The sequence below is a fragment of the Lepidochelys olivacea genome (assembly GCF_965140295.1).
Source record: "Lepidochelys olivacea isolate rLepOli2 genome assembly, chromosome: 19".
NCBI classification, from domain to species: Eukaryota; Metazoa; Chordata; order Testudines; family Cheloniidae; genus Lepidochelys; species Lepidochelys olivacea.
This window is the reverse complement of record NC_140429.1, coordinates 15,802,801-15,828,731: the sequence shown is the minus strand read 5'-3', so window position 1 is coordinate 15,828,731 and position 25,931 is coordinate 15,802,801. Positions and strand designations below refer to the sequence as shown.

The window sequence follows — 25,931 nt, the reverse complement described above, 5'->3', positions numbered from 1 at the left end:
CACAAACATGCATTCAGTTCCTAGTATCTGATGGAACTAAGTAGTTCCATTGGCTTTTCTTGAAATAGCAAGCAGTTAGGATGAATTAAGGAAATAATAGTTTCTGTTGAAGTGTAAAATTAGAACAGTATCCTTGCTGTGAAATGCAATGTGTGTGAGAGAGAAAAGTATGGAAACTGTAGCAACTGGTTCTTTAGCTAGATGAAGTTCAAAAGAGCATGACTATGAGAATCAAATCTTTAAGAATGAGCATTTCTAAATGTTTCCCCTGCAATAGTCAGAAATGACAGAAATTTCAGTTGTCCTCTGAAAAGTTAAGTGTGTTAAGTTTGGAGACCTAAATTCAATCTTTACAGCGAGAAATGGGTAGCATGCTTTAACTGAATATATCAACACAGCCATAATTGCAGAGTCACTACTGATACCTCCGTAATGAAGGTCAAGACAAAAAACTAGAACAATAGAACAAGAATGGAAACAGCACAAACGTACCTTTGCAACCACATTTTTTGCAGACAGTGTTCAAGACAGCTTCCAGGGTAATCTTCTGACTAGTGTAGTCTCTGAATGAACGTTTCTTCCGCTCATCCTGACTGTGGAAAGAAAAGAACTATTTTTCTCTTCCAATCTGCATCACCTCTAACCCCATGCATTTGCTTGGAAGCTCAAACAAACGTTTTCAAACATGGCTGCCTGAAGTTAAGCTTTTAAATCCATAGCTAGGCACCTAAATAAAAGCGACTACTCTGCAGAATGCAGTTGACTACTTGGTGGAGGAAGTTACAGACAGCACATTACGCTTGCTCCCTATTTGTTTCTTGGTATAAGAGGACTCATTTCAGAGTCAGTTTCACAGAATACAGGCAAACACTCATAGCTTTATACTTTATAGTATAGCCTTATACTTTGGATAACACGCAGCTGCCCTACTTCACACTAATATATACATACACGTATATATAATGTACACAAACATATGCCTGGGATAAAATAATTATTTTTGACGGAGTAATAAAATATCATCACAAGAAAGTGCAGACAAGAAGATTTTGTGCCTGGGATGGTAAGTGTTTGTAGGGCTGCAAGCTCACAGGAAATAAATACACCCTCAGCACAGGAAGAAAGATTGCCATGGACAGGTCATTATGTACAGCACGTTTTGTTAGCATGCTGAAATTTGGTATTCAGATGTAGTCCTTTGCCAACAGTGCTGCAGAGGGAACATCTTAGATTGTTCTTTAGAGACCCCTCCATTTGCTTCAGAGCGGCATTGATGGGCTCAGGAGGGAGCTGCCGCCTCCTTCCTGGCAGGAGGACCAGGTCAGTCACTGTAATAGGAGGGCAGGGAACAAAGGAAGCAATAGTCGCCAGGCTGATTTGTTACACCCAACAGAGCAGATTTACCTACTCAAGGGCAACATTGTTTGGATCAAGGTCCTTTCCTGTTCCTTGGTTGACGACCTTCATGGAAAGAGACAGCTTCAATTTGTCATCTTTCATCTGTAAGAGACAGACACGGAGGGAAAAAAAGCAAGTCATAACAGAATCCAGTTATAGGAAAACCCACAAAGACTGAGTGAAACTGCCAACTAGTAAAGAAGTGAATGCTCTAAAGTCAAGGATACATCACAAAATGGTTTTAATTTTGACAAGTATATTTTAGTTTCATTTACACTTCAATGTTCTAGTTAATGGACCAGAGTATATTACTTAAAAATAATGGTCTCAGAAATAAGATCATAAAAATTACCCCAACAGATCAGAACATAGACTCATCTAGCCAGTATCTGGTATTTAATAGTGGCCAGTAGCAAATACTTTGCGGAAGGGAGGGTGTGTACAAGAAACTCCAAAGTGGACAATTATGGAATAACCTGGCCACAAAGGAAGTTTCTTCCTGATCCGAGCACAGGTTAGTGGTTGGTTTACGCCTTGAAACATGAGGCTTTATATCATTTACACATTTTTGTCCTTTTCGGTAAATGGGAATGTTCTAATTATCCGTATAAAAGGCTCTTTTCTGAATCCTAATCAGCTCTTGCTCTCCATATTATCTTGGAGAGTTTCACAGGTTGTGTGTTGCTTGACATCTTTCTAGAGTACACAGCCTTTTAAACATTCTTGCTAATGATGTGGGGTAAACCCCATCATAGTGTGAAATAATGAAATGGGCAGGTTACAGTGAAGCGCCGCTCTGATGCAATTTGCAGTCAGGCCAAAACTTGGGAGTTATTTTTCATTTATTTATTTGCAAAGTCCATGTGTTCTTTTGGGTGCTTTAACAGATAATTTTATTTTAAAAAACAACATTTATCCACCCTGCACACACTTCCCATCAGACCTTCTTTAGACACCACAAAGAAGCAGAAGAGGGCACAAGCCCTATTGTTTTTTATTTTGCAAGTCATCTTTAAAAACAGAATGAACACTGTAGCAGTGTCCTTTCAAAGAAAGTTCATTCCCTCAAATAGAATTAAGAGAATTCTCAGCTTCTGCTAAGAATGGGTTAAGAGACCTTTCCAATCGTGAGCAGTTTACAACTATATAGCACCTTACTTTCCAATAAATCTTAAAGTACTTCACATGATATACAAACACCATAGAGGAGTCATGTAGCTACCTACAGGGTGACATGCCAACCAGTAAACAGTAGTCTGAACAATGGTGCAGGGGGGAGGCAAGATGACATTTGATCAAGGATGAACTCCTACTTTTATGAAGGATGCCATGTGATCTGTGAAGCCTATGCAAATCAGACAAAAGGTTGGTTCTTAAATGCTCATGTGATGAGGAACATGATTAGTTTGTGTTCACAACAAACAGCATCATGCACTAGACAAAGTGATTGGAACACTACGCTTCTGTTAACATGAAAATCATTAGCTTGCTGTCGTTGCAAATTTTTTCTTAGTTTACACAGTGCTTAAGACACCATAAGCAATTTTACCTCTCTTCCAATAAGCTTCACCCACACTTTGTCTCCAACATCTACCATTTCCGAGGGTTTGTCGACCCGACAGGCTGACATGTGGGTTTTATGGACAAGGCCTAGAGGTGGTTTTAGGGGAAATAAATAAAATTGTTTTTGGTTGAACATAACATTTTATCCTCTAGAAAATAAGAGCATCAAGGTCTGGAGCATCCTTAGGTGAAATTAAATATCTGGGTTACTCAACCACTACTTCATGCAGAATAAAGATTTATGAGGTTTACTGGTTTTTCAAAACCATTTATAAGCCAAATGCAGCCAGCTAAACCCACCAAAATCTGCTCCAAACTCACAATGGGGCAGCTCTTGCAAAATTAGAGCCTGACAGCTAAAAAAAATGCTTATATCATTCCAATCTCATAGAGTTAGTGTAATTTCCCCCGAAGAGTTTGATCCTGCAAGTCTTTGTGCATAGGTGCTTGCAAAATTAAGGTTCTGGTGCAGCAACAAGCTCTGTGCAGATGGGAATCTTGCAGCCATATGGAACTTACTGAGAGATTGGGCCAAAAGTCTCCCTGACTTCAATGGAATGTAGACATCCATAAAGGCTGCAGGATTAGGTACCTACTGCATTAAACCCAATGCTAATTACTTCGGAATACAAATCACTCTCGTGGGAAGGGGAAGATGGGAGGCTGCATATTCTAGATCTTAGAGTGCAGTTAGTAAGAAAAGCAACTAAAAGAAAGAGCATCCTATCAAACAGCGAAGGTGCTAATTTAAGAGGCACAAACAAGTTTTAATTCCTGCCAATCCTGTGGACCTAGCAGAGCTGAGGGACGACAAACAAGATGCTGTTCTATTTTGGGCATTAGCAGCACAATTTTTAGCTGGCAACACCAGAGGCAGAAAACATAACTTGACTTGAAGACTCTGGCTTGGCATTGCAGAACTAGCAGGGAGAAAAAAAATCATCCTTTTAACTTGCACAAACTAAACATTTGGTGTCCAAGCAAGATTAACTATTGAACCCATAGTGGCACTTTTCAGGGTATTATCACATTTCAAAGGAAACCCCAGGTTTTGTTTGTTGGGGTTTTTTTAGTGTCACAGTTGCATTGGAAAACTTGCCACTTATTTTTGTCACAAGTAACACCCCTAGTGCCACTGCAACGCAGAGACCGGAGAAAAAGATATTTAATACTTTTTCAGTTTGTTTACCTCGTGCATTTGACAGCATTCCCTGTACAGTTTCACTATTTCCCTTGTATACTCAGATTCACCTTTTAGTGCAAGTCTTTCACACAACTGAAAGGAACATGAAAAATAACCAGGAAAGCCTGGACTGTGAGGCAGTCAATGATTTACCATTATGATTTTTCCTTCCATCTATGAATTCCATTTCATAGCAGAAATTAAGCATCCCAGGCCCTGAATATGTAGGGAATTACTGCACTCCAGTCTAGTTCCTTATAATGCCACTCCAACATATTCTATCATCACCTGGAAATGCACTTATTCATTTAACATTTTTTTCTGTAAATGAGAATATATTCAGTATTAATGCAAGCATTTATATAGCCCCATCACTGTATCTGGAGCTCTTGTGTAGCATAAATGGGGACATAAAGATCTCCATAAGAAACCAAACCCCATACCGGGAGGATTTAATCAACTGGGAAGGGGTGAACAACAGACTCATTTTGCAGCATTTTCTAAAAGATGCCAAGTCCTTCTGCAAGGGGAGGACTGTATTAAGCAAACCAGCATGGAACTAAGTCTGAAAATCTAGTCTAAGAAACAAACCTTGTTTCCTGCAGCCTGGAATTTTTATAAATGCTCCATATTCTGTTACAGCAGCAACCTGTGAAGAAAATCAATATATCCATTGACTGAAAGAGAATCTTGTACATTACACCCATTTTCTGTCTCATTTTCTCCTTCCCTGCAACCCACTCTGGTTACATGCACTTATTTGGTTTCAGCTGTTTCTAATTTGCTTTCTATGAGTCTGCTTCAGGTTATCTTCTTTTGAACTGGGGAGCTACATAATAACACATATTGTTGCATCAGATACACACAAAAGCACACGATGATTATTTTCTGCCTGCAAGATTACAGACAGATCTTGAAAAATGACATTTTTCAAAGAGAGTCTATTTGCTATATTCAGCAGCAGGAGCCAATATTTTTAACTTCTATTTTCCCCTATTTTACCATTTGAGTAAATTTAGTGCTTACAGGCCAGACTGACAGGCCTTGGAAACAGTCTTATGCTCATCTATGGAACAGACAGTGGACAGGCAACAAAAACTTCCCTAAATCTTCAAACTAGTGTGCCTCTGAAGGGACTCACCCTACCATTTGGGGAGGGATAGCTCAGTGGTTTGAGCATTGGCCTGTTAAACCCAGGGTTGTAAGCTCAATCCTTGAGGGGGCCATTTAGGGATCTGGGGCAAAAATTGGGGATTGGTCCTGCTTTGAGCAGGGGGTTGAACTAGATGACCTCCTGAGGTCCCTTCCAACCCTGAGATTCTATGATTAAGGGGAATTAACCCATCCCTCCATGCTCTATTCTATCCTAGGCCTCTCTAATAAGACTACCCAAAAGAAGGCCAGTCAGTGTCAATTGTGGCAGTGGTGGTTTTGAAATGGATACTTGTCCACTAGTACCTGCACTGAGACCTACCAACTAATTTCACATAGTTATTACAAACAAACATCTGATGGTAATGACTTTTGCTCACTGCTGACTATGGCCCCAATTATGCAATAAACTCTATGTAAATAGACACCTGAGCCTGCAGAGAACTTCACTGAAGTTAATTAGTCACAGCATGGATCCACCCATGCAGAGCTTTATTATGGAATCAGGGCCTGATGTTGGAGTTGAACCAATCTAGACTTGAGAGGCTCTTTAACTCATTCTCTGTCCCCTGACATCTATAATTCTAGCCTTTGTCCTCTTCTTACTATTCTTACAGGGGGAAAATAGTACCCAGGGCTTTTTTGATTATAACAAGGCAGACAGGATCTCACTTCCCTTTTAATTAGAAGAATGGAAAGCTAACATTAAAATGTGCAGTGCCCTTAAGTTCAGGCACCAATATGTGGAGTGAGCCCGAGGTATTGCAATTCAGGACTTTGAGTTGTGCCAAATTGAACAACAAATATTCTTGATAGCAGCTATTAAACTCAAGACAGTTTCCAACTTTTAAAAGCTAAAGTCTCTTGTATTTCACAGCATGAGGCAGGATGGAAAGCTTTATCCCCAAGCTCCACAAAAATTAAAGCAATAAGATTTTCAGATCCCTCACACTTGAGTCGAAAAATTAGACTTGGCTGAGAGAAATAATCAGCATGAATTCTCTGAAGACAGCTTTTCTCATCCTACAAGAGGACTAGCATGTTTATAATACACATTCTTAGCTAATCCTCTTAAAGAGTTATTACTCTTCAGACTGGAGGTGTTTGCATTAGCAATGTGGCTCACCCATCAGTTTTATTTTAAAGACATCTAATGAAATAACACCTGCAATAAGAGTCTCAACCTGTTCTCAAAACATTAGTTAAAATATTTGCAAAAAAGTGTGTTAAATATTTTTCTTTAATCTGAGAATGCTGGTAAAAGGCAGCGGCTCAAGAGACTGAAGTCCTCTTCTCATCCCTGAGAATGTGGATCAACTCTAACCTAGTGGGGGAGAGGGGAGTTCTCTCTCTATATAGCCTATGTACTCCTTAGTCCAGGAGTGGGCAAACTACAGCCCAGGGGCCACATCCGGCCCTTCAGATGTTTTAATCTGGCTCTTGAGCTCCCGCTAGGGAGCAGGGTCCAGGGCTTGCCCCGCTCCGGTGCTCTAGCCGGGGAGTGGGGTCGGGGGTTTGCCCTGCTCCACATGTGCCGTGGCTCCACACAGCTCCCAGAAGCAGCGGCATGTCCCCCCTCCGGCTCCTACGTGTAGGGGCAGCAAGGGGGTTCCGCACTCTGTCCCCGCCCCAAGCGATACCTCCACAGCTCCCAGTGGCCAGGAAACACAGCCAATGGGAGCTGCAGGGGTGGTGCCTGCGGACCGGGCAGTGCACAGAGCCACCTGGCCGCGCCTCCGTATAGGAGCCAGAGAGAGAGCATGCTGCTGCTTCCGGGAGTTGCTTGAGGTAAGCACCACCTAAAGCCTGCGCTCCTGTCCGTCTCTCACTCTCTGAACCCCTCCATCCCAGCCCGGAGCACCCTCCTGCATCCTTAACCCCTCACCCCCAGCTCCACCCCAGAGCTCGCACCCCAACCCTCTGCCCCAGCCCGCAGCTCCCTCCCACACCCTGAACTCCCCATTTCTGCCCCACCCCAGAGCCCGCACCCCCAGCCGGAGCCCTCACACCCTCCCACACCCCAACCCGCAATTTCATGAGTATTCATGGCCCACCATACAATTTCCATAGCCAGATGTGGCCCTTAGGCCACAAAGTTTGCCCATCCCTGCCTTAGTCTCTATACCAGGAACGCCAGCAAGGGGTCAGTCTGAGGCAGCTGTGGTGGCAGTAGTTTTGTGACGTAGACACTTGTTCTCTATGAACCACAATACACAATAGCAGCTCATTTCACACAGGTCACTTAGCTTTGTTGCCAGTAATTAGGGCTGGTTCTGAACTGGTGATTTAAAAATGAAAGGCTCTATATTCTCTCTCAATATCCTGCACTATTCGTGTCTCCAATACTTTGTTGTGACCCTAAGCAACGACAACACATACCTCTCCTTGGAAGACGTCATAGAGTTCAGGCAATGTCTCCATCGTCTCAGGTCTCACAGACTTCATTTGGGAAGTTTTCTAAGAGCATGCACTGCACAATTCTTTCCTAACCTTGCAGCTTACTTTGATTCCATTTATGAGATGTTATCCTTCTGTGGAGCAACCCCATTCATAACTGAAATGAAGACAGACACCACTTGTTGAGAGAAATATCTTCACTGGTAATAAAAAAAATAGCTCTTGGGGAGGCCTTCTTACCTGCCCCACTTTCACTCATACTAGTCACACTAATTTCTCAATATCCATTACTACAGTGACTGGTGCTTACACTATATACTATGGCAGTATAATCCAGTTGGTAGACAAGCCAAAGAACCAGAAGACATGAGTACTTCTATGATACAGCTGCCAATAACGTGCTGTGTAAAAATTATAAGAAAGTCACTTAAGTTTGTGTCTCACTCCCCCCCCATAAAAGTGTGTAAGTATTATAGTACCTAGGCAGATACAGCAAAATATGTATCCATGACTGTAAATTGGCTCTGATAATACCTTGCAATTTTGTCCCATTTTCAGAATTCAGCACCCTCATGCATATGTAGTTCCTATTGTTCTTCAGCAACTGTATTTAGGGTGTATTTGGGGGGAGGGATAGCTCAGTGGTTTGAGCATTGGCCTGCTAAACCCAGGGTTGTGAGTTCAATCCTGGAGGGGGCCATTTAGGGAACTGGGGCAAAAATTGGAGATTGGTCCTGCTTTGAGTAGGGGGCTGAACTAGATGAGCCCTTGAGATTCTATGATTATAATCTGTTCCCTTCCCTAGTACCTACGACACAGGCCTAAAAACCGGAATGTAAACAAACGGAGCCCGCGATTCCTTGCCTAAGCCGCCACCCTTTAAAAGGCCGAGGGGACTAGCGCTTTCCAAATGCTTGGCTCAGCCACGGAGGGGCGCGCTCTCACCCATACAAGGAAACACTGGAGCATCTCAAGGACTGCGAGCCCCCCCCGTTAAAAAGTAATGAGCCCAAATCATTAGAATGACTTAAAAATCACAACGTTCTTTAAACGCCGCCTTTGGGATTCTTTTTATGTGCCGTCCTTCCGGCTGCCTCCGGCTCACGTTTCCAGGCTGTCCTTAGCTCCCAGAGCAGGGGCTTAGACGGAAACACTAAACACGCCGCACCCTCCCCTCCTCGATTCCACCCCGTCCCGGCCCGGCTAGCGCCCAGCGCCCACAGCGAGCGCTTACGGCGAGCCCCTGGGGCGGGGCCAGCGCATCGCTGCGCTGAGTCTGTGCAGCGCCGATCACACGGGCTGTCACCGGGGCCCGCAGGTGCGACCGCCACCCAAGCGATCACCCCGCCGCGGCTATCGACGGCCAGCAGGTGGGGGTGGGGGGGTGACAAGCCCCCAGTTGGGGAAAGGGCTGAGGGCTCAACTTCCCGCTGCCGCCCCCGGCCGGCCCACCCCGCTGCCCCCCGTCACTCACCCCAGGGCGCCTTCGCCGCCGTTAACCCGCCCGCGCCCGGTACAACCGGGGATGACGAACCTTGCGCCGACCAATCACCCCGCAGCATACTCCTGAGTGCCACTCACACAGCTAATGGGCGCGCTCGATGCTAGAACGCCCTCCGCCAGCCCGCCGATAAGTACGGCCAGCTCCACCCAATCAGCGCACTGAAAAGAAGGTGGTGGCGTGGTCGGTGCTCGCAACCAATCAGAGCGGGGAAACTGGACCGTTCCGTCCAATGACTGGAGGACGGGGGCGGGGCTTGGCTGCTCGGGCGTGAAGCCTCTGAGGCCTAGCGCGGGGCCGGGAGCCGAGGCCGAGTGGCGGCGACAGGGAGCGGCGATGATCGAGCAGCAGAAGCGCAAGGGGCCAGGCCCGGAGCTGGCGTTGGTGGCGGCAGCGGCCAAGCGGCCCCGGCATGAGCTGCTGCTGGGGCCCGGCCCGGGCGGGGGGCAGCCGCCTCCGGGGGCCCTGCTGCAGGCGGTGAGTCCCGGCCCCAGGCCTCCGCCCCACGGTCCCTGCTCCGCCCCGGCTTCCTCGGGGGCTCTCGCTGTGTCCCCCGCCAGCAGCACGTGCTCCCCCCCCCCCCCCGCCGGGGTCACTCAGGGCCAAGCCTGGCCCCAGGGTTCCCAATGCCGGGATGGGCCGCTCCGTGCCCCCGCCGCCTTGTCAGCGCCCCCCGGGCGGAGCTGCGGCCAGCTCAGGCGAGCCTGGCTTGGCGAGCCTCCCCCCGGCTACACTGACACAAGGGCTTCCAGCTGCTGCTCGCCGATGGCAGAGGCGGCCCCAGCTACTTCCCTGTCTCCCTCTGTGCCTTCCCGTGCACCCCGAGGCAGAGGGGTGGCAGACTGGAACCCCTCCCAGGAGAGCCCTTGGGGCAGGGGAGCAGTTACCCAGCCCCGTTCTCTGGACTCCTGTTATAACGTGGTTTAGATTCTTTGTGTATTTCCTCTGGTTGTAATATCTATACTGACACCAACTTGCGATGTGACTTTAGACAAGTTATTTCACCTCCTCGTGCCTCAGTTTCCACATCTGTAAAATGGGGACACATCTGGAGTTGTGAGGTTTGATAAGTGCTTTGAGATTCTTTGGTAAATGGGGACAGAGAAGTGGAAATGTTAGCTTTGTAAACCCAGTAAGGGAGTTACGATTTTTTTTTCTGCCTTCCTTTCCCACACTGCAAACATTCTGGTTCATATGTTTCATTATCGCTCTCTGCATTTTCTCTGTATTTTAGGGCCCTCCACGATGTTCCTCCCTCCAGGCACCCATAATGCTGCTCTCAGGACATGAAGGAGAAGTTTACTGTTGCAAGTTTCACCCTAATGGAGCCACTTTAGCATCTGCAGGATTTGACAGACTGATCTGTGAGTTTGTAATGATCGGTAGTTCGTGATATGAGCTATTTTTCTGACAAAATCCAGTGCTGCTGTAAACTGCTTTTTATACATTCAAATGGCTATGGAGTGAGCTGTTGTGAGCACAGAATGCTGATAGCTTGGCATTGACCTGCTATGTCAGAGGTGGGCAAACTTCGGCCCGTGGGCCACATCCAGCCTGCGGGACTGTCCTACCTGGCCCCTGAGCTCCTGGCCTGGGAGACTGTCTCCCCTCTCCTGCAGCCACGTCGCCGTGCAGCGCAATGCTATGCCAGCCACCGGTGCTCCAGGCAATGTGGTCAGGGGGTGGGTTGGATAGAGGACAGGGGAGTCTGGGGGCTGGTCAGGGACGTGGATAGGGATCGGGACGTTCAGAGCGTGGGGAACAGGGGTTGAATGGGGGCAAGGGTCCTGGGGGGGCAGTCAGGAAGGAGGGGGGGGTTAGATTTAGGGGTGGGGGGTCCAGGGGTGGTCAGGGGACTGAGAGCCTGGGGGGGGGGTGGATGGTGCAGAGGTCCCTGGGGGTCTGTCATGGAACAGGGGGGATTGGATGGGGCAGGAGTCCTGGGGAGGGGGGGGGGCGTCAGGGGCCAAGAAGCAGGGGAGTCGGATAGGGCGCGGGGGCCGGGCCATGCCTGGCTGTTTGGGGAGGCACAGCCTCCCCTAACTGGCCCTCCGTACAATTTCAGAAACCCAATGTGGCCCTCAAGCCAAAAAGTTTACCTGCCCCTGTGCTATGTACTTCTAGGAGTATTTCAAAGTGTTGGTGACCTAAAATTATCTGGGACCCAGCCCGTCTCTCACCTTGCACTCCACCACATCAGTTAGTATTGGAGGGATTGTTCTTGCTCTCATTTTCTGAAGGGGAACTTAGCAACATTAACAACAGAATTATTATTGGTGGGGCGGTATTTGAACTCAGTCTCTTTGTCAGTCTCCCAGAGCCCACACTGAGCATCTTTCAGTCAGGAGGACTCGCACATTTATTAGATTTAGAACTTGTCTACATTGGAAAATTGCACAAATTAAATTTAAATCTGTTTTTTAAATCGATATACTTAGATTGGTGCAAAGCCAGTGTAGATACTCTTATTTTGGTTTAAAAGTGGTTCCTTTCAATTTAACTTAATCCTGTTCTTAGTTGAATTAAACTAAACCAGAAGAAGCCATTCGTATACTGAAGCGTGTTTACTGAGGAATTTGCATGAGTTTAACTATATCAGTTTAAATCAGTGGTTCTCAAACTTTTGTATTGGGGACCTCTTTCACCCAGCAAGCCTCTGAGTGCCACCCCCCACCTTATAAATTAACATTTTAAAAAATATTTAACACTATTATAAATGCTGGCGGTGAAGCAGGGTTTGGGGGTGGAGGCTGACAGCTTGCGACCCCCAGTTTGAGAACCCCTAGTTTAAATTCACACTTAGGGTTATACCAATGCAACTTTCCCAAGGAAGGCTGTGACTTTATAGGATTATGCCCAACGCTAACTCTTGTGAGTAGCAGCATAGTACTGTTATGGTTTTGGTTTTTTTGTTACTGTTGTTTTCAACATGCAGTTAAATCCATATTCATACAAACAGGAATATAAACTGATGGGAAATCCTTCTGTATAAGGAAAGATTGATCTGGGGCTCCTTTCACATCTCCTCATATTTGTCACCTCTCTACATTAAGAAGTATACAGCATGAAGTGTATAGGAAAGTTGAAAGAGATGCTTCTATTTACACTTATAGTACAGGAGGCAACATGACACTCAAAAGTGAGGAAAGGAAATACTTTTCGCCACAATGGATAATTAACCTGTGGAACTCACTGCAACAACATGCCATTGAGCCTAGTAGGATTCTAAAAAAAGATTAGATATGTATATGGAAGTCATCCATGTTTACATTAAATAGAATACATATTTATAAGGGAAATAAACCTTCCTGCTTCTGGGCATGAGGCAGCCACTCATTGATGGGGAAAATTTTCTCGAATCCATTATGGGCAAACTGTTCCTTAATTGTCCACTACAGAGTTTTTTCCACCTTCCTCTGAAGAATCTGATACTATCCTTGGTCGTTATCACAATTTCCATGTTCCTGACTACCACTTACAGGTGGCCAAAAAAGTAAATTTTACCATACAGCTAATAAAATGGTGTATGTTTATGGATGTCCACAATAGAAAAATATTAGTGCTTGGAACGGCAGTGGAGGTATTTACAAAAACATGCTTCCCTTATCCAGCTTGGTTTAAGAACACACACAAACCAATATTTAAGGTATATTTTAAATTTCAGCCATCTCTCTCACATGGAACTTACACTGACCATTTAAAGGCTTCCTATTCCACGTAGTAAATACTGGGGTTTGGAGATGGTGCTGAATACAAGAGGCACTTTATTTTAGTGAGCTCAGGAAGTGTCACTATAGATATTTGGACAAATTGGTATTGAAACATAGTTTTGGGTTTGTTTGGTTTATTTTTACAGTGCTGTGGCATGTGTATGGGGATTGTGATAATTTTGCTACCCTGAAGGGACACAGTGGAGCAGTTATGGAGTTGCACTATAACACTGATGGCAGGTAAATATCAGATGAAACCCACTTGACCTATAATTAGCCTGCCTTGCTGCTGTTTCTGAATGAATGCTCCAAAATGTTTTGGGAGATAGTTTGCATGAAAGGAGCTGCTAAATGAAGGTGGTGGTGTTGAGGTCTTGGGTAGAGATAGTAAAAGATCTTGGGTAAAAGATACTTGTAGTTGGCAAGGGGGATACTTGCTGGTGAATGTAAGCTACTCTCCAGCTCCTCTTCATTGCTTTTGCTCTCAGCTGGTGGCTCTGACGAGGAGACGCAATGGTGTTACTTGAATGGTTGCACCTCCTAGAAATATCTCAACATATTACATCTGTTCTAGAGTGCAGGAGCAAAGAGTAAAGTCAGTGTGACAAGTTCCAAGGCCCATGGATGGGGAGCAGAAGATCTAAAGCCTAGACATTCTGTCCCAACCCTAGCAAGCAAATCTGTGAGAAAGTGAATAGGGGGACTTTCAGTGTGAACGAGAGAATGGAGCAGAGATTTGGGATAAGGAAAGAAAGATGGGGAAGGAAAAGTTGACTGGTAGAGACAGCTTCTGACATTATCCAACAGTATCTGAGGTTTCTACAAAAGATATCCCTCCTACTTCACCATCATCCCAAGTGATGTCAAGGAGGTGAAATCTAGCAGGAAGCCAGCAGACACCCCTCCAGTAATTGGATTGAGGGGAACATAGAAAATGGGCTTTTCACCATCATGCTACCCCTTGGTCCTGCCATAAAACCTTGAGTCATCTTTTGATATCGGCCTCTGAGTATTGGGTTTAGTCTTCTAGCTAGCATCTACTTAATTTTGTAACCTCTAGTCTTGGATGTGCTTGTAGAGTAACAAAAGGGGTTGGGGGCAGATATTTTACCACCCTTCAGGATTCCATAGCTATGTTGTCTTTTCCCCCCCATGCTAGCATGCTCTTCTCAGCATCCACAGATAAAACAGTAGCTGTGTGGGATAGTGAGACTGGAGAAAGAGTGAAAAGGCTGAAGGGGCACACATCATTTGTTAACTCCTGTTATCCAGCGAGGCGGGGACCCCAGCTCGTCTGTACAGGCAGCGATGATGGAACAGTAAAGGTCAGTACTTCTGCAGGGGCTGACTTTTGCAGTGATGGAGACTATACAAACACTAGATGACCCATCTGAATAAAGGACATTCAACTTTGGTGACTTTGCAAAAATAACTAATTGAATAAACCACTTGAGTAAAACTTTGTTCATCTGAGACCGCTTCATCCAGAATTGCCTCTGAACCAAATTCCAGCCTGAGTCACTTACCCATTAACTTCCTTAGTTATCGTCATATATGCTGGCCCTGAAATGTTTTGGATGAACAAGACTAGATTGTTAAAACTAAAATCAAAATCCTAGAAAAGAACATGAGACTAAACCCGGAAAATGGCTGGCTCTTTTTGTGAATCGAGATGGATTTTTAAATGAGATTTTTCCTGGATCAGAGCTGTCCAGTTCTGTGTGTCCAGTTCTGTCCTTAATTATGCTCCTGTAAGTTCACCGGCTAACAACTTAACATTTAAAAGATCAATACTGTTCTCCTTCCCCCTGCCCCAAACCCCATCACCACCGTTTGGGCAGGCATTACCAAGGCACCACAGAAGTGTCCATGTTGGAGCAGTCTAACCTACATTATTAGATCCTCTTTGGAGAATGGAGTTATATTTATACAGCATCATAAAAATATAGGGCTGGGCGGGCCGTCAATAGGTCATTTAGTCCATCCCTCCACCCCTACACTGAGTGGACCATCCCTGACAGGTATTTGTCTCAACTGTTCTTAAAAACTTCCAATGATGGGGATTCCAGAACCTCCCTAGGTAACGTGTTCCAGTTTTTCCTACTAACTACCCTTAGTTTTAAGTTTAGAAAAAATGCAGTCTGATTTTTCCATCTCTCCCCACCACTTGAAAACAAACGTGTGTGTCAGGACAACAGGTTTCATCTGTCCTGTAGAGATCCTCCACATGTTCTTCCCCCAAATTCAGCTCTTAAGCACTTTGACAATGTGGGGAGTACTGATGTGACTACTTAGTTGTACTGTGAAATGTATGGTGTGCGTATAATTTTAAAAACTTTTGCTTCCCGTGTCCTTTCAGCTGTGGGATATTCGTAAAAAAGCTGCTGTCCAGACATTTCAGAACACTTACCAGGTATTAGCCGTGACCTTCAATGATACCAGTGATCAGATTATATCAGGAGGCATAGACAATGATATCAAGGTATGTTGACTGTTTTAATGCACTTTCCTATTGTAACTATCCCAAACAGACTCCCCAAACCTTTAACATTATCCCAGATGTTGTGGGTAATGGCATGATATGGTAGTGGGCTAGTCTTGATGGTTATGTTATTCTTGTGGAAGTCTGACACTTGATACATTTTTTTCTAAAGAGCCAGACTGATTTGACCATGTTGAGCAGCTTCTGTGATAAACTTAGCCTCTGCAAACCCAGCTCCAGTTTCCTACCAGGAGGTGATTCCATTAGGTAAGATAGGGCCAGGCTGGTACGAAGATATTTGCTAAGATTACATTTAGTTTAAATGGAACACTGCTCAGCTATTTTTGAGTGATGTGGTCTGCAGAACTGTTCTTACATGACTGTATAGTACAGCTGATGATGGTTCCTCCTCCGAGCATCCAGTCTCCATCTTATCTAGGGCCTGGGCAAGTCAGTGCTAGGCCTGGGGAGTGCTGAGGTGATGAAGGGGCTGTCACGGAGATGAAGCACTAGAGCAGTGTCATTTCTGGCTGACCATTTGAAGCTTAAGATTCCACAATTTTTTTTTTTTTTTTTTTTTTTTTCAACAAGAACAGAGCACAACCTCTGGGTCCTGGCCGTCATGCCCTCTCTCTGTCAGACAGTTTGTAGCTCCAAAGTGCTGGTAGGGTTATCACTGACCATGTGGTGATTGCATCATTCACTTTGCTGCCAACATCTAACTCCTTACTGCATAAAGCAGGGGTACCTTGGGTAGGAAGTATATGAAGCCATATATCCCATGCTTGAGACAGATGTGCAGGCTTAATTCTTCTAATTTACCAGTTCCAATCCAGGCCAGCAGTGAGTGAGAGTTGTTCCCAGCTCATGACTGTTCTGTTCAGTGGCCTGTGTGAAAAGAGTTGAGGACTGAGGTCCCAGTCAGTTTCTTTGGGTAGGCGTGTGCATCACAATTTGCTCTAATTAGTTTCTGGTGAGAATACCAACAAGGGGTCTTTGCGGCTGTCTCTCTAGATCAGGCTTGAGACAAACGGTGAGGAGAACTTTGCACTGTTGCTGCCTATGATGTGCCAGTTCTGTGGGTTCAGCCTCCAGAGCAGTCAGGCCAGCTTCTTCCACTCTTACCAATTACATTGACAGGCGCTTCCTTACATGGAGAACCAAACCACAATACCATGCATGTGCGCTTTTCTTAAAGGTATGGGACCTTCGCCAGAACAAACTAACGTACACAATGAGAGGGCATGCTGACTCAGTGACAGGCCTCAGTTTGAGTTCAGAAGGCTCTTACTTGCTTTCCAACGCAATGGACAACACAGGTAATTGCCACAGCTTGCCATCGTAGGAATCAGAGTTTTTCATGCCAGTTAAAGCTACAGCTGGTTAAGGAGTGGGATTGCCTAGCATTGTGAGAGAAATAACTCAATGTAATTGGATGCCAAAGGAAGATCTAGGCTGAATTTGTCTGATAGACTGATGATAGTGTGTATGTAAGGGGTAATTCCAGTTATAGTGACTCTACTTACAATGATGCTTTTTCATGAAAAGGGTGACTGCACGGGGAGGGCTCGTCATCTCGTCAAAGTGAGGTGAAGGAGACCCCAACACAGATTACTTAGGAGTGGAAAGCAGTGCGGACATTCAGGGAGCATCAACCCCACCTTGTCAGGACCTAAGTTAGCTGACCCAGATCTATCCTGCTGTCTCTGATTCCATAATATTCAGCATTGCAAGAGGCAGATCATTCAGCTGACACCCCAAGCACAATGAATTGGAATGAGTGTTTTGGGGTTTACTGAACTAAAACAGCCTCCAGTTTAGAGAACCTGGTAATGTCTTGGGACAATGTACTGAAGGAAGGATGGAATTTCAGCCTTTGTTCTGAATTTCATGTTTCTTGTGGATTTAGCCTAGGAGCTGAGATGGTTTGAACATACTTGTAATAGCTTAAATATACTACCAGAAATAAAAGCTATTTAAAACAAAAAAGGATTACAAATAATACTCATTTGTGGAGATGACTGCTCACGTAGTCACTTTGTTTGGTACGATAACTAATGGTCTTTAGCTAGTTGCTGACAGATGTCCAAAGCCAACTGCGAAGAGTTACAAAGGGATCTTACAAAACTGGGTGGCTGGACAACAAAATGGCAGATGAAATTCAGTGTTGATAAATTCAAAGTAATTCATACTGGAGAAAACAATCATATAAAATGATGGAGTCTAAATTATCTTACCATTCAAGAAGGAGATCTTGGAGTCATTGTGTCTCTGAAAACATCCACTCAATGTGCAGCGGCAGTCAAAAAAGCGAACAGAATGTTGGGAATCATTAGGAAAGGGATAGATAATAAAATAGTAAATATATTGCCTCTATATAAATCCATGGTACGCCCACATCTTGAATATTGCTTGCGGATTTGGTCGTTCCATGTTAAGAAAAATATACTGGAGTTGGAAAAGGTCCAGAAAAAGGAAACAAAAATGATTAGGGATATCTAACAGCTTCCATCTGAGGAGCAATTAAAAAGACTGGAACAGCTCAGCTTGGAAAAGGGACGACTGAGGGGGGGATGACGGGGATCTATACAATCGTGACTGGTGTGGAGAATGTGAATCGGGAGGTGGTGTTTACTCCTCCTCATAACACAAGAACGAGGGGTCACCCAATTAAATGAATAGGCAGCAATTTTAAAACAAACAAAAGGCAGTCTTTCTTCACCTAAGGCACGGTCAGCCTGTGAACTCTTTGCCAGAGGATGTTGGAAGGCCAAGACTATAACAGGGTTCAAAAAAGAACTAGATAAGTTTATGGAGGATAGGTCCATCCAGGTTATTAGCCATGATGGGCATGGATGCAAAACCATGCCCTGAAGTGTCCCTAGCCCCTGGTGCTAGAAGCTGGGTATGGGCGACAGGGGATGGATAACTCTGATTACCTGTTCTGTTCATTCCCTCTGAGACACCTGGCATTGGCTGCTGTTGGAAGACAGGGTACTGGGTAGATGGACCTTTGGTCTGACCCAGTATGGCTGTTCTTATATTCTTATGTGCTCCATTATAGTTCGTATCTGGGATGTGCGACCGTTTGCCCCTAAAGAGAGATGTGTGAAGATATTCCAGGGGAATGTGCATAATTTTGAGAAGGTGAGTGTTCTGCTAACCGAAACGCTGCTCATTAATGAAACGCTGCAGCTCTTTAAAAAACAATTTACAGACAAATTACTAAATTCAAGAATATAAACTAGAAAGGATTTAATGAGGACTAGAGGCAAGGTTAATGTGTAAAGGGGGATTCCAATTAAAGCTGTAGTAACAGGCTTTCTTTGTTCAATTCAGCTATAATTAGCTGTAAATTAAATATTTTCTACATTTAGTATCTACTTTGTGTAAAATAACAAGGCACTGGATGTTTCCAGCATTAAAATACAGTCTCTTAACTACAGGCTTATCTTCCAAAAGGAGATCATTAAAGTGTTCTTTGTGATATTTAAAATCCCATGGTGACTTTATTTTAAGCAAAAGGGGAACCAAAAACTTCTCATCGAAATGGACCTGTGTGCATTTCTCTTTGTTTCGCAGAATCTTCTGAGATGCTCATGGTCACCAGATGGGAGTAAAATAGCCGGCGGATCAGCAGACAGGTAAAACTTAATCATTGTGCTTCTCTCTGGCACTTTCCATCCCAAAGCACTTTACAGTCACTAGCTGGGCCTCCTCCTAACCCTGTGAGTTAAATTCAGTTAGACTCATTTTCCAAATGGCACATACAAGAGATGAGCCCAGGGGCATAGCTGAGACTGAAGCTGCAGTCTTAGAACAATATGCTGCACGATAATGTAACAATGTGAATGTAGTTATTAAAAGAATATCCATGATGTATTTGTTACATAACATGCAGTTATACTTTGAGGATAACAAGACCTTCAGCACTAACAGAATGGGGTTTGCAAAGGACTTACAAACATGGTTCGTTCTTGATCAAATTACAGAGCAGCTGAGAGACTGAGTAGCCTTTGTGTGATGCTTCTTCCAAGTGCTGCTACATGAAATGCTAATGCTGTTATTGCTTAGACAATAGAACAGCTGCTATTTATTAACACAGCTAGAGCTACGTCTGGTCCTTGACTGGACAGCGCAGCATGGTGACTCAGGGTTAAAACTACAAGGTGTTAGATTAGGTGCTGGGTGCAGTCCCACAACCTGAAATGAACTTTGTGTGTAATGCATAACCAAGTGCATGTGGTTGTCTCATGGTGGGACAGATAGGGATGCTATATTCTGGGCCTGTCCGGAATACTGTTCCACTAATAATACAGCTGCAAAATCTTTTTTTTATTTTTTAAAGTCCTGGTAGGAAACTAAAGTGAAAATAAGTATTCTGCCTCTTTGAGGTGTAAAAGTTGGCTGCCAAGTAATGATTGGCTTCCTGCTACATTACATGGACCCTCAAGATGACTAAATTTAGCTGGAGATCCTTAAGCATGTAAAATGACTATTTGCTGAGCCTTCAAGAGTTTGTTGTGGCTAAAAGAAGCAAATGACAGTGCCTTGCCTCTCCCACAGCATTAATGAAAATAGATAACAGGGAGAATGTTGGAGCAAAGATTTGTCACAGCTCTCACCTACTAAGTTGAAATAGCTATAATCTAGTTTAAATAGATGCAGCATTAAATAAGGGTTCATAACTTACCCATGCTTGTAGGTAGCATATTTTTCTCTTTAAAGAGGTTTAATGAAGCAGGTAAAGTGTGGTTCCAGTCTGGAAAGTGACTATGGCTTGCTCAGCAGATCTGCTCTATGTGCATATCCAGAGTAGGACCTACCTACCTGACCAAAAATAAGTTAACCCTCTGGAGTAACACATGTCTGGGAGAGGGAGCTGGATTCTGTGTCAACTAAGAGTTGTTTAAAATTCTAATTACAAGGCCCAATTCTGCCCCATCACTCCTGTGAAACCATATAGAAGGCAATAAGATCGAACAGCTGTAACTAAGGATTTACTGCATCTTGATTACTGGTAATACACAAGGCAGAAATAGTGGGCTGGCGCAGGCTTGGCACTCAGATCTCGGGCTGAGTTTGCAGGGCTGGCAGAAGAGACTTTTAAACAGAGCACGTCTGATTTGGAGAGAGAGAGAACTATGGGGTCCCTTTTGCAGAGAGACCTATTTCAGAGTAATACAACACTGTAGGTTGCCTTTATGCAGTTTTTCTTGTCTGGTCGTCCTCTGTGCCCTCATTCTTTGCAATGTCCCTTTTAGTAGTGATGCAGAGCAGTTGAGCCAACCTTCTCATTCAGCCTAGCCAATTACTGCAACATCAAAACTTATTCCCCAGCTAGCAGAATTAGTTTGAGAGGCTGGTGATGTCCACCAAGAGCGCTTCTTTCTGTTAGCATTTCCATGCCAAAGCAAAAGAGAGAGCAGTCTAAATGTAGTCCATAACTGGCAGCTTTCCTGAGCTCATTTCAATGAATTCTCTCAGATCTGAACCCTCTAATGAGTGGCCTTTCACATGATAAAACAGTTCTGGTGTATTTGAAAGGAAGTCATTCAGGTGGGACACACAGTGATTTTGCCTGGTTTATGATACTTTGCTCAGAGCTCTTTCTCATTCTGATTGACAACAAACCCCTAAAAATCTCACTCTAGCTAGGGTCAAGTCTTCCCGTGAAATTGGGCATTAGTTGAACAGTTACTTTCTCAGCCAGACTGGCAGCAAATGACACGTAAATGAACCATATTTACAATATGTTTCAGGCATTGGTCAGTTTGCATTCTTGGTGTAGCATGATTTGCAGTGGGCTTTTTTCCTCAAAAGAAGTTTTCTTTGTAAACATAATCTGCTTAAAAGCTGAACTACTCATACTGCCAGCAGTTAATTTCTGACCTATCACATGGAAATATTCTAGTGTCTCCTTCACAATGTCCTTCAGCCAAGGCGACACAGCTGGACAGGACCCAGACATGGTGCAAACAGGGATAGAGAGTAGGAAGAGATTCACAAAAGGGCTTTACAAAATCTGATCAATCCCCTCATAAACTAGGTCACTGGGAAGTGACTCCTGACTTTGTAACCAGTTAGGAGATAGAAATCCACCTATAAACGTTATTAGCTGTGAGGAATTAAACGGTATCGAGAGTTGGTTTTAGTGCAAAATAATCAGCCATTCCTTGGTGGAACAACCTGTCTTTCTATAGCAGTGCTCATCCCAAGGCACGCTGACACACTGACTGATAGCAACTGCTGCAGGGTGCTGCTGGGCTGGCAGCTGTCTAGCAGCAAACAGCTGTGCTACACAGTAGTTTGTCACAAGCTGTGGAAAATGCTGATCTCCAGCTGAAATTTTCAGGATGAATTTGTAAGGAGGCGGAATGGTAGCTGGGTACTTCCCCAGAACACTGGGATGAGCATCCTGCTCTTCCGAAGAGTTACATAACCGCCAGAAGTCAGGATCTCAGACCTGGTCTCATCCAAAGCCTACACATCAGGCTCTCGGTCCCTGTACTAGCATGCTGGGGCAGTGACGCTCAGATAAAGCCCCCACTGACACCCCTCCCGTCCCAGACGCCACTTCATCCAAAATTATTGATGGGTGCAGAGTGGCTCTGTGGCATGTAATTCCAGCCATCTGCCTCCTTGTGTGAAACGCCCTGCTAGGGCTCCCTGGTACAGGCCGAGAAGCTTGCTCCCTGCCCAGGCTGCTCTCGCTGTCTAACCCTTTCTTTTGTCTGTGCCTGGTAATGACAAATTTTCATCTCAGGAGTAGTCTCTTGGCATGTTAAAGTTGGAAGACAATTGTAACTATTAAAGTGTAGCTGGGGAAATGTAAGTTACCAGGAAACCTAGACGAATTGGGGGCTGGAAGTTTCTTTTCTTTTTGAAGTCCTGCCATCAGGAAGCTTTCACCCTCATAACGACTGTGTCTTGCAGGTTTGTTTATGTGTGGGATACAACCTCCAGGAGAATTCTCTACAAGCTGCCAGGCCATGCCGGCTCAGTAAACGAGGTGGCTTTCCATCCAGAGGAACCAATTAGTAAGTCTTGTTGATTTGTCAAAAAGCTCTAGTCTTCTGGGGAAATGAGACTGAGTGCTGCTGAAATATTTCTAAGCCTGTATGCTAAGTGCAGGACTCCCTCAGATCCCAAGAGAGGGGCACTGTGCTGCAGGGTTTCTGCAAGCAGCAATGCTGTCACCAGCAAACAGCATCATAAAACCTTCTGTATGTTCCTTCACCTCACTGGGCTGAGCTCCCCTCATCGTGTTCTCAGACATAAAGGGGAAGCGCTGGAAATTAACACACATGCAAATTCAAATGCATGTGAAGTGGCTTTTTACCGTTGTTTCTTTAAATGGCCTGCTCTAGGTGGTATTGACAGACACCGTGGTACCCCTATTCGGTGGGGTGGAGGGGAAATCTAACTCAATCTGCTAGATGGCTTTGAAAACCATCGTCATCACACGATGCCTTCTCTGTGCTTGTGCCACCACTGTGTTAGCTGAAGCCATTCTAACAACACCTGTTTACTGGCACAGTCGTCTTTGTACAGGCCCTCCGGGTTACATTGTTTCCATGGAAACAAAGACTCATAGTTATCATGGGCTGGGTCGCCCCATTGCATTGGCCAGGAAATCAACACTCCTCACCCCCTGTAAATGCATTTTTCCCAGGAATGAATATCTGCACAGAAGGTTGGGTGTGGGAATTCAGTGCCATGAATTATTGGTTTGTGCCTTGGTTATTCATTGTTCTGTCTCCAGGTCAGAGAAGGTGCTAAAAGCGCAGAGCGATCTTCCCCTCCACAGAGGGGGTTTGTTGTTTGCAATTGCATTCAGCTAAGTACTGCTTTGTGAATCAATCATTCGTCTGAAAAAATAAACAAGCGATCTGTCCCCTCCATGGGCAAGGGTTTATGAAAGGTGACTCCTGTTAACATCAAAGGGAGTTAATCTTGTAAACCACTCCCTTCCTCCAAGACCCCCACACCTCTGCATGCAGAGGGGCACAGACTTCCAAAGACTGAGATTATGGGCCTAAATCAGTAATCCTTAAACAAGAAAGTCTCCAATTGACTTGCATGGGAGCCTGCTCTGGGTAACGGGTACAGCAGGTCTAGAGAGACTGTCACTGCACTTGAGATCTGTGTCATGAAACCACTGAACAATTATGTCTGAATTAAAGAGGGTCAGTGCTTTGTTATGTTGGGATGACAGCTGAATTTTTTGTTTCATAACTATTGTGGTAAACAAGAATAATGGCCCTTAAAGACTTTTGATAAAGAGATTGCTCCCTCTAGTGGCTAGCAACCAGAATTAGAGTACTTAAATTTCTGATATCTGAATATTTTTTTGGCAAAGAAAATAACATCTTTGACATCTTATTGCGGTTTTTCTTGAGGAGAACAGCAGTAACAGTGTAAACAGAGTGTGTACCTTAATATGAGGTATACCTGCAATTATAACTTGGGATAGAAAAATGTCAGTGTCAGGAACATGCAAAATGTGATTAGCTGTCAGGTAACTAATTCTGAAAAGCATGCTGGGGAGAAAACCATTTTAGTTCAAAAGTTACTTTATAGACACAAGATTGAGAACAGGTGAAATAAAAAAAATCTTAAATCCAGATGGGTATTCACTCATCTGCAACTAAACTCTCCAATGGACTCTTAAAGTTTTTGATTTTGTCTCTCCCTCTCTCTCCTGACTCAGTACTCTCTGCATCTAGTGACAAAAGACTGTATATGGGAGAGATCCAGTGAAGATGAGAAGAAGACTGCTTAATATTTGACCTTGACTCCTTTGGTTTACAGAAGTAGAATTGAATTGCTTCTAACCAATGCCAGCCCCTTCAGACACATGTGGTAATAGAAAATATCAAGCTAGCTTCATTTGCAGAGCAATATTTGTCTTAACCAACAAGGCTTCCAAGAAGCTTTAACTGGATGCGCCTCCCACAAAGAGAAGAGAGGAGAATTTTTGGTAGGAAATGCATTAGAGCCTAAAATGGTTGGAATTTTTAAGATGCTTCAGGTGTTCCCACTTTCAGCTGCTGAAGAGGTTATTGGCCATGACCAGAATCACTTACAATTTATTGTCAAATGTGTTAAAATGCATTAAGTGATTTGTATATTTCCTGTCCAGTTTCTCTTGGTTGTTTTTATACAGAAAAACTAAATAGACAACTTTTTATAAGAATTGTGCCTGGAATTTATTGCTCTGTTTCATTCTTCTATTGTACAGTATTAAATGGGGAATTTTGCTTTAATAGAGTCCAGGGAAAGAATCCACTTCATCTTCAGAGGAGCTGCTTTATTTTTTATTCAGAGCAATAAAAGTGACCATGCCGGAAATAATGATCCGGCAGCCTCTGGATCCTATTTTCTTCTTTTGTGTGAAAACCAGCCAAATGCTATAAATAAACTTTAAAGGGACGGGGGTTTCTAGGACAAAGTCAGAGTATTTAGCACTCAGCAGCCAAAGGAACCAGTACAGTCACTCTCCCCATTCCCCATAGACACGGTTTCTGCAGGGAGCATTCTTTTGGGGGCTGGAGCAGAATGAAAGGGGCTAGTAGCAGGGCTTCTGGCCAGTTAGCCAGTCTGTCTCTCAGCCTTGCCTTTGATGCTCCAGAAGTTAATTTCTTTCAGGATGATCAGAAATCCTTCCCAACTGACTACATCCCTGCTGCTGGGAGTTGGCATCTAGGCCAGTCCACTGCCAAAGGGCAGAAATAGAACTGCTTTGCCCATGGGATCATTCTACATGAAGAGTTCAGGCTTTGTCCACAACCCTCCTTTATGCTTTAAAGAAGCTGTCGAATATTGGTCCCCTAACTAGAGTAAATGGGGTTGGACAGCGCAAGTGAACCCATGGAAGTCCCCCTAGCATGCCTCTTACTAGCCTTTATCAGATGGTGGTGGGGTTGCCCCTCGACAAGGGTGCAGTGGGCTCCGATGCTCAGACATGGGTGTTTGGGTGAGCATGGTTTCCTCTTACCACAGTTCCTCTCTCAAGTGAATAGAAATGTCTTTACAGAGCACCTGTGACCTGGGTGGCTCAGGCTGCTCAGAGACACTGTTTTAGCCAATAGCCTTTGATCTAAACCCGTCCTCTCCAAAAGTGCCTTCATCAGCTTTTCGCCAAGCTGCTGGCTCAGTCAACTGTGCTCACTCTACCTGCCCCCTCCCCTGGGCTGCCTGCAAGGGGTTGGATAAGTAGGTACAGTATTGGTTTTATCCTCGCAGCAAGTTTTTCAAGTCTGTAAATCAAAAGTTGCCTGACTGCACAGAATAAATTCACTGTGTGGTCTCTGGGCTAAACATCTGACCTAGAGTTGTGTTCACAGTGCCCTCAGATGAACATGCATGCTGCCAAAGCTTACAGGAACCCACATGTACAGATCTGTGCCCCCCATGCTCTCTTGCAATGATCCCTAGTCTCTTCCAGGCAGGGTCTTCTGTGGGTGCTCTTCCATGGCATACCCCTCCCCGAGGCTCTGCACTGACCTCAGTACAGAGGGCCTGTAGCCTACCCTGTGCTGC

At 44.6% G+C, this 25,931-nt stretch overlaps 2 protein-coding genes across 5 annotated transcripts in view; one reads left to right on the top strand and one right to left on the bottom strand.

Moving 5' to 3' along the window:
- The window catches only part of ZCCHC17 (zinc finger CCHC-type containing 17), a 37,427-nt gene extending 28,117 nt beyond the window's left edge, over window positions 1-9,310 (bottom strand). For 2 of the 4 annotated variants that reach the window (XM_084652317.1, XM_084652314.1), the window contains exons 1-6: window positions 9,168-9,310; window positions 7,676-7,850; window positions 4,736-4,793; window positions 2,948-3,048; window positions 1,409-1,500; window positions 493-593 (exon numbers count right to left, since the gene is read on the bottom strand). In XM_084652317.1, coding sequence (XP_084508443.1) covers window positions 493-593; window positions 1,409-1,500; window positions 2,948-3,048; window positions 4,736-4,793; window positions 7,676-7,741 — 418 coding nt within the window. In that variant the 5' untranslated portion in view covers window positions 7,742-7,850; window positions 9,168-9,310. Of the gene's footprint in view, window positions 1-492; window positions 594-1,408; window positions 1,501-2,947; window positions 3,049-4,735; window positions 4,794-7,675; window positions 7,851-8,927; window positions 9,086-9,167 lie in introns of those variants that run through there. The other 2 variants (XM_084652316.1, XM_084652315.1) reach the window with 2 other exon arrangements.
- Window positions 9,311-9,444: 134 nt separating this feature from the next.
- SNRNP40 (small nuclear ribonucleoprotein U5 subunit 40) lies at window positions 9,445-24,585 on the top strand. The gene is made up of 10 exons (XM_084652313.1): window positions 9,445-9,671; window positions 10,429-10,558; window positions 13,051-13,144; window positions 14,064-14,229; window positions 15,264-15,386; window positions 16,585-16,705; window positions 18,451-18,533; window positions 18,969-19,030; window positions 22,323-22,426; window positions 24,100-24,585. The coding sequence occupies exons 1-10, from the start codon at window positions 9,531-9,533 to the stop codon at window positions 24,147-24,149; spliced, it is 1,074 nt and encodes a 357-aa protein (XP_084508439.1). The 5' UTR covers window positions 9,445-9,530; the 3' UTR covers window positions 24,150-24,585.
- Window positions 24,586-25,931: the final 1,346 nt, after the last annotated feature.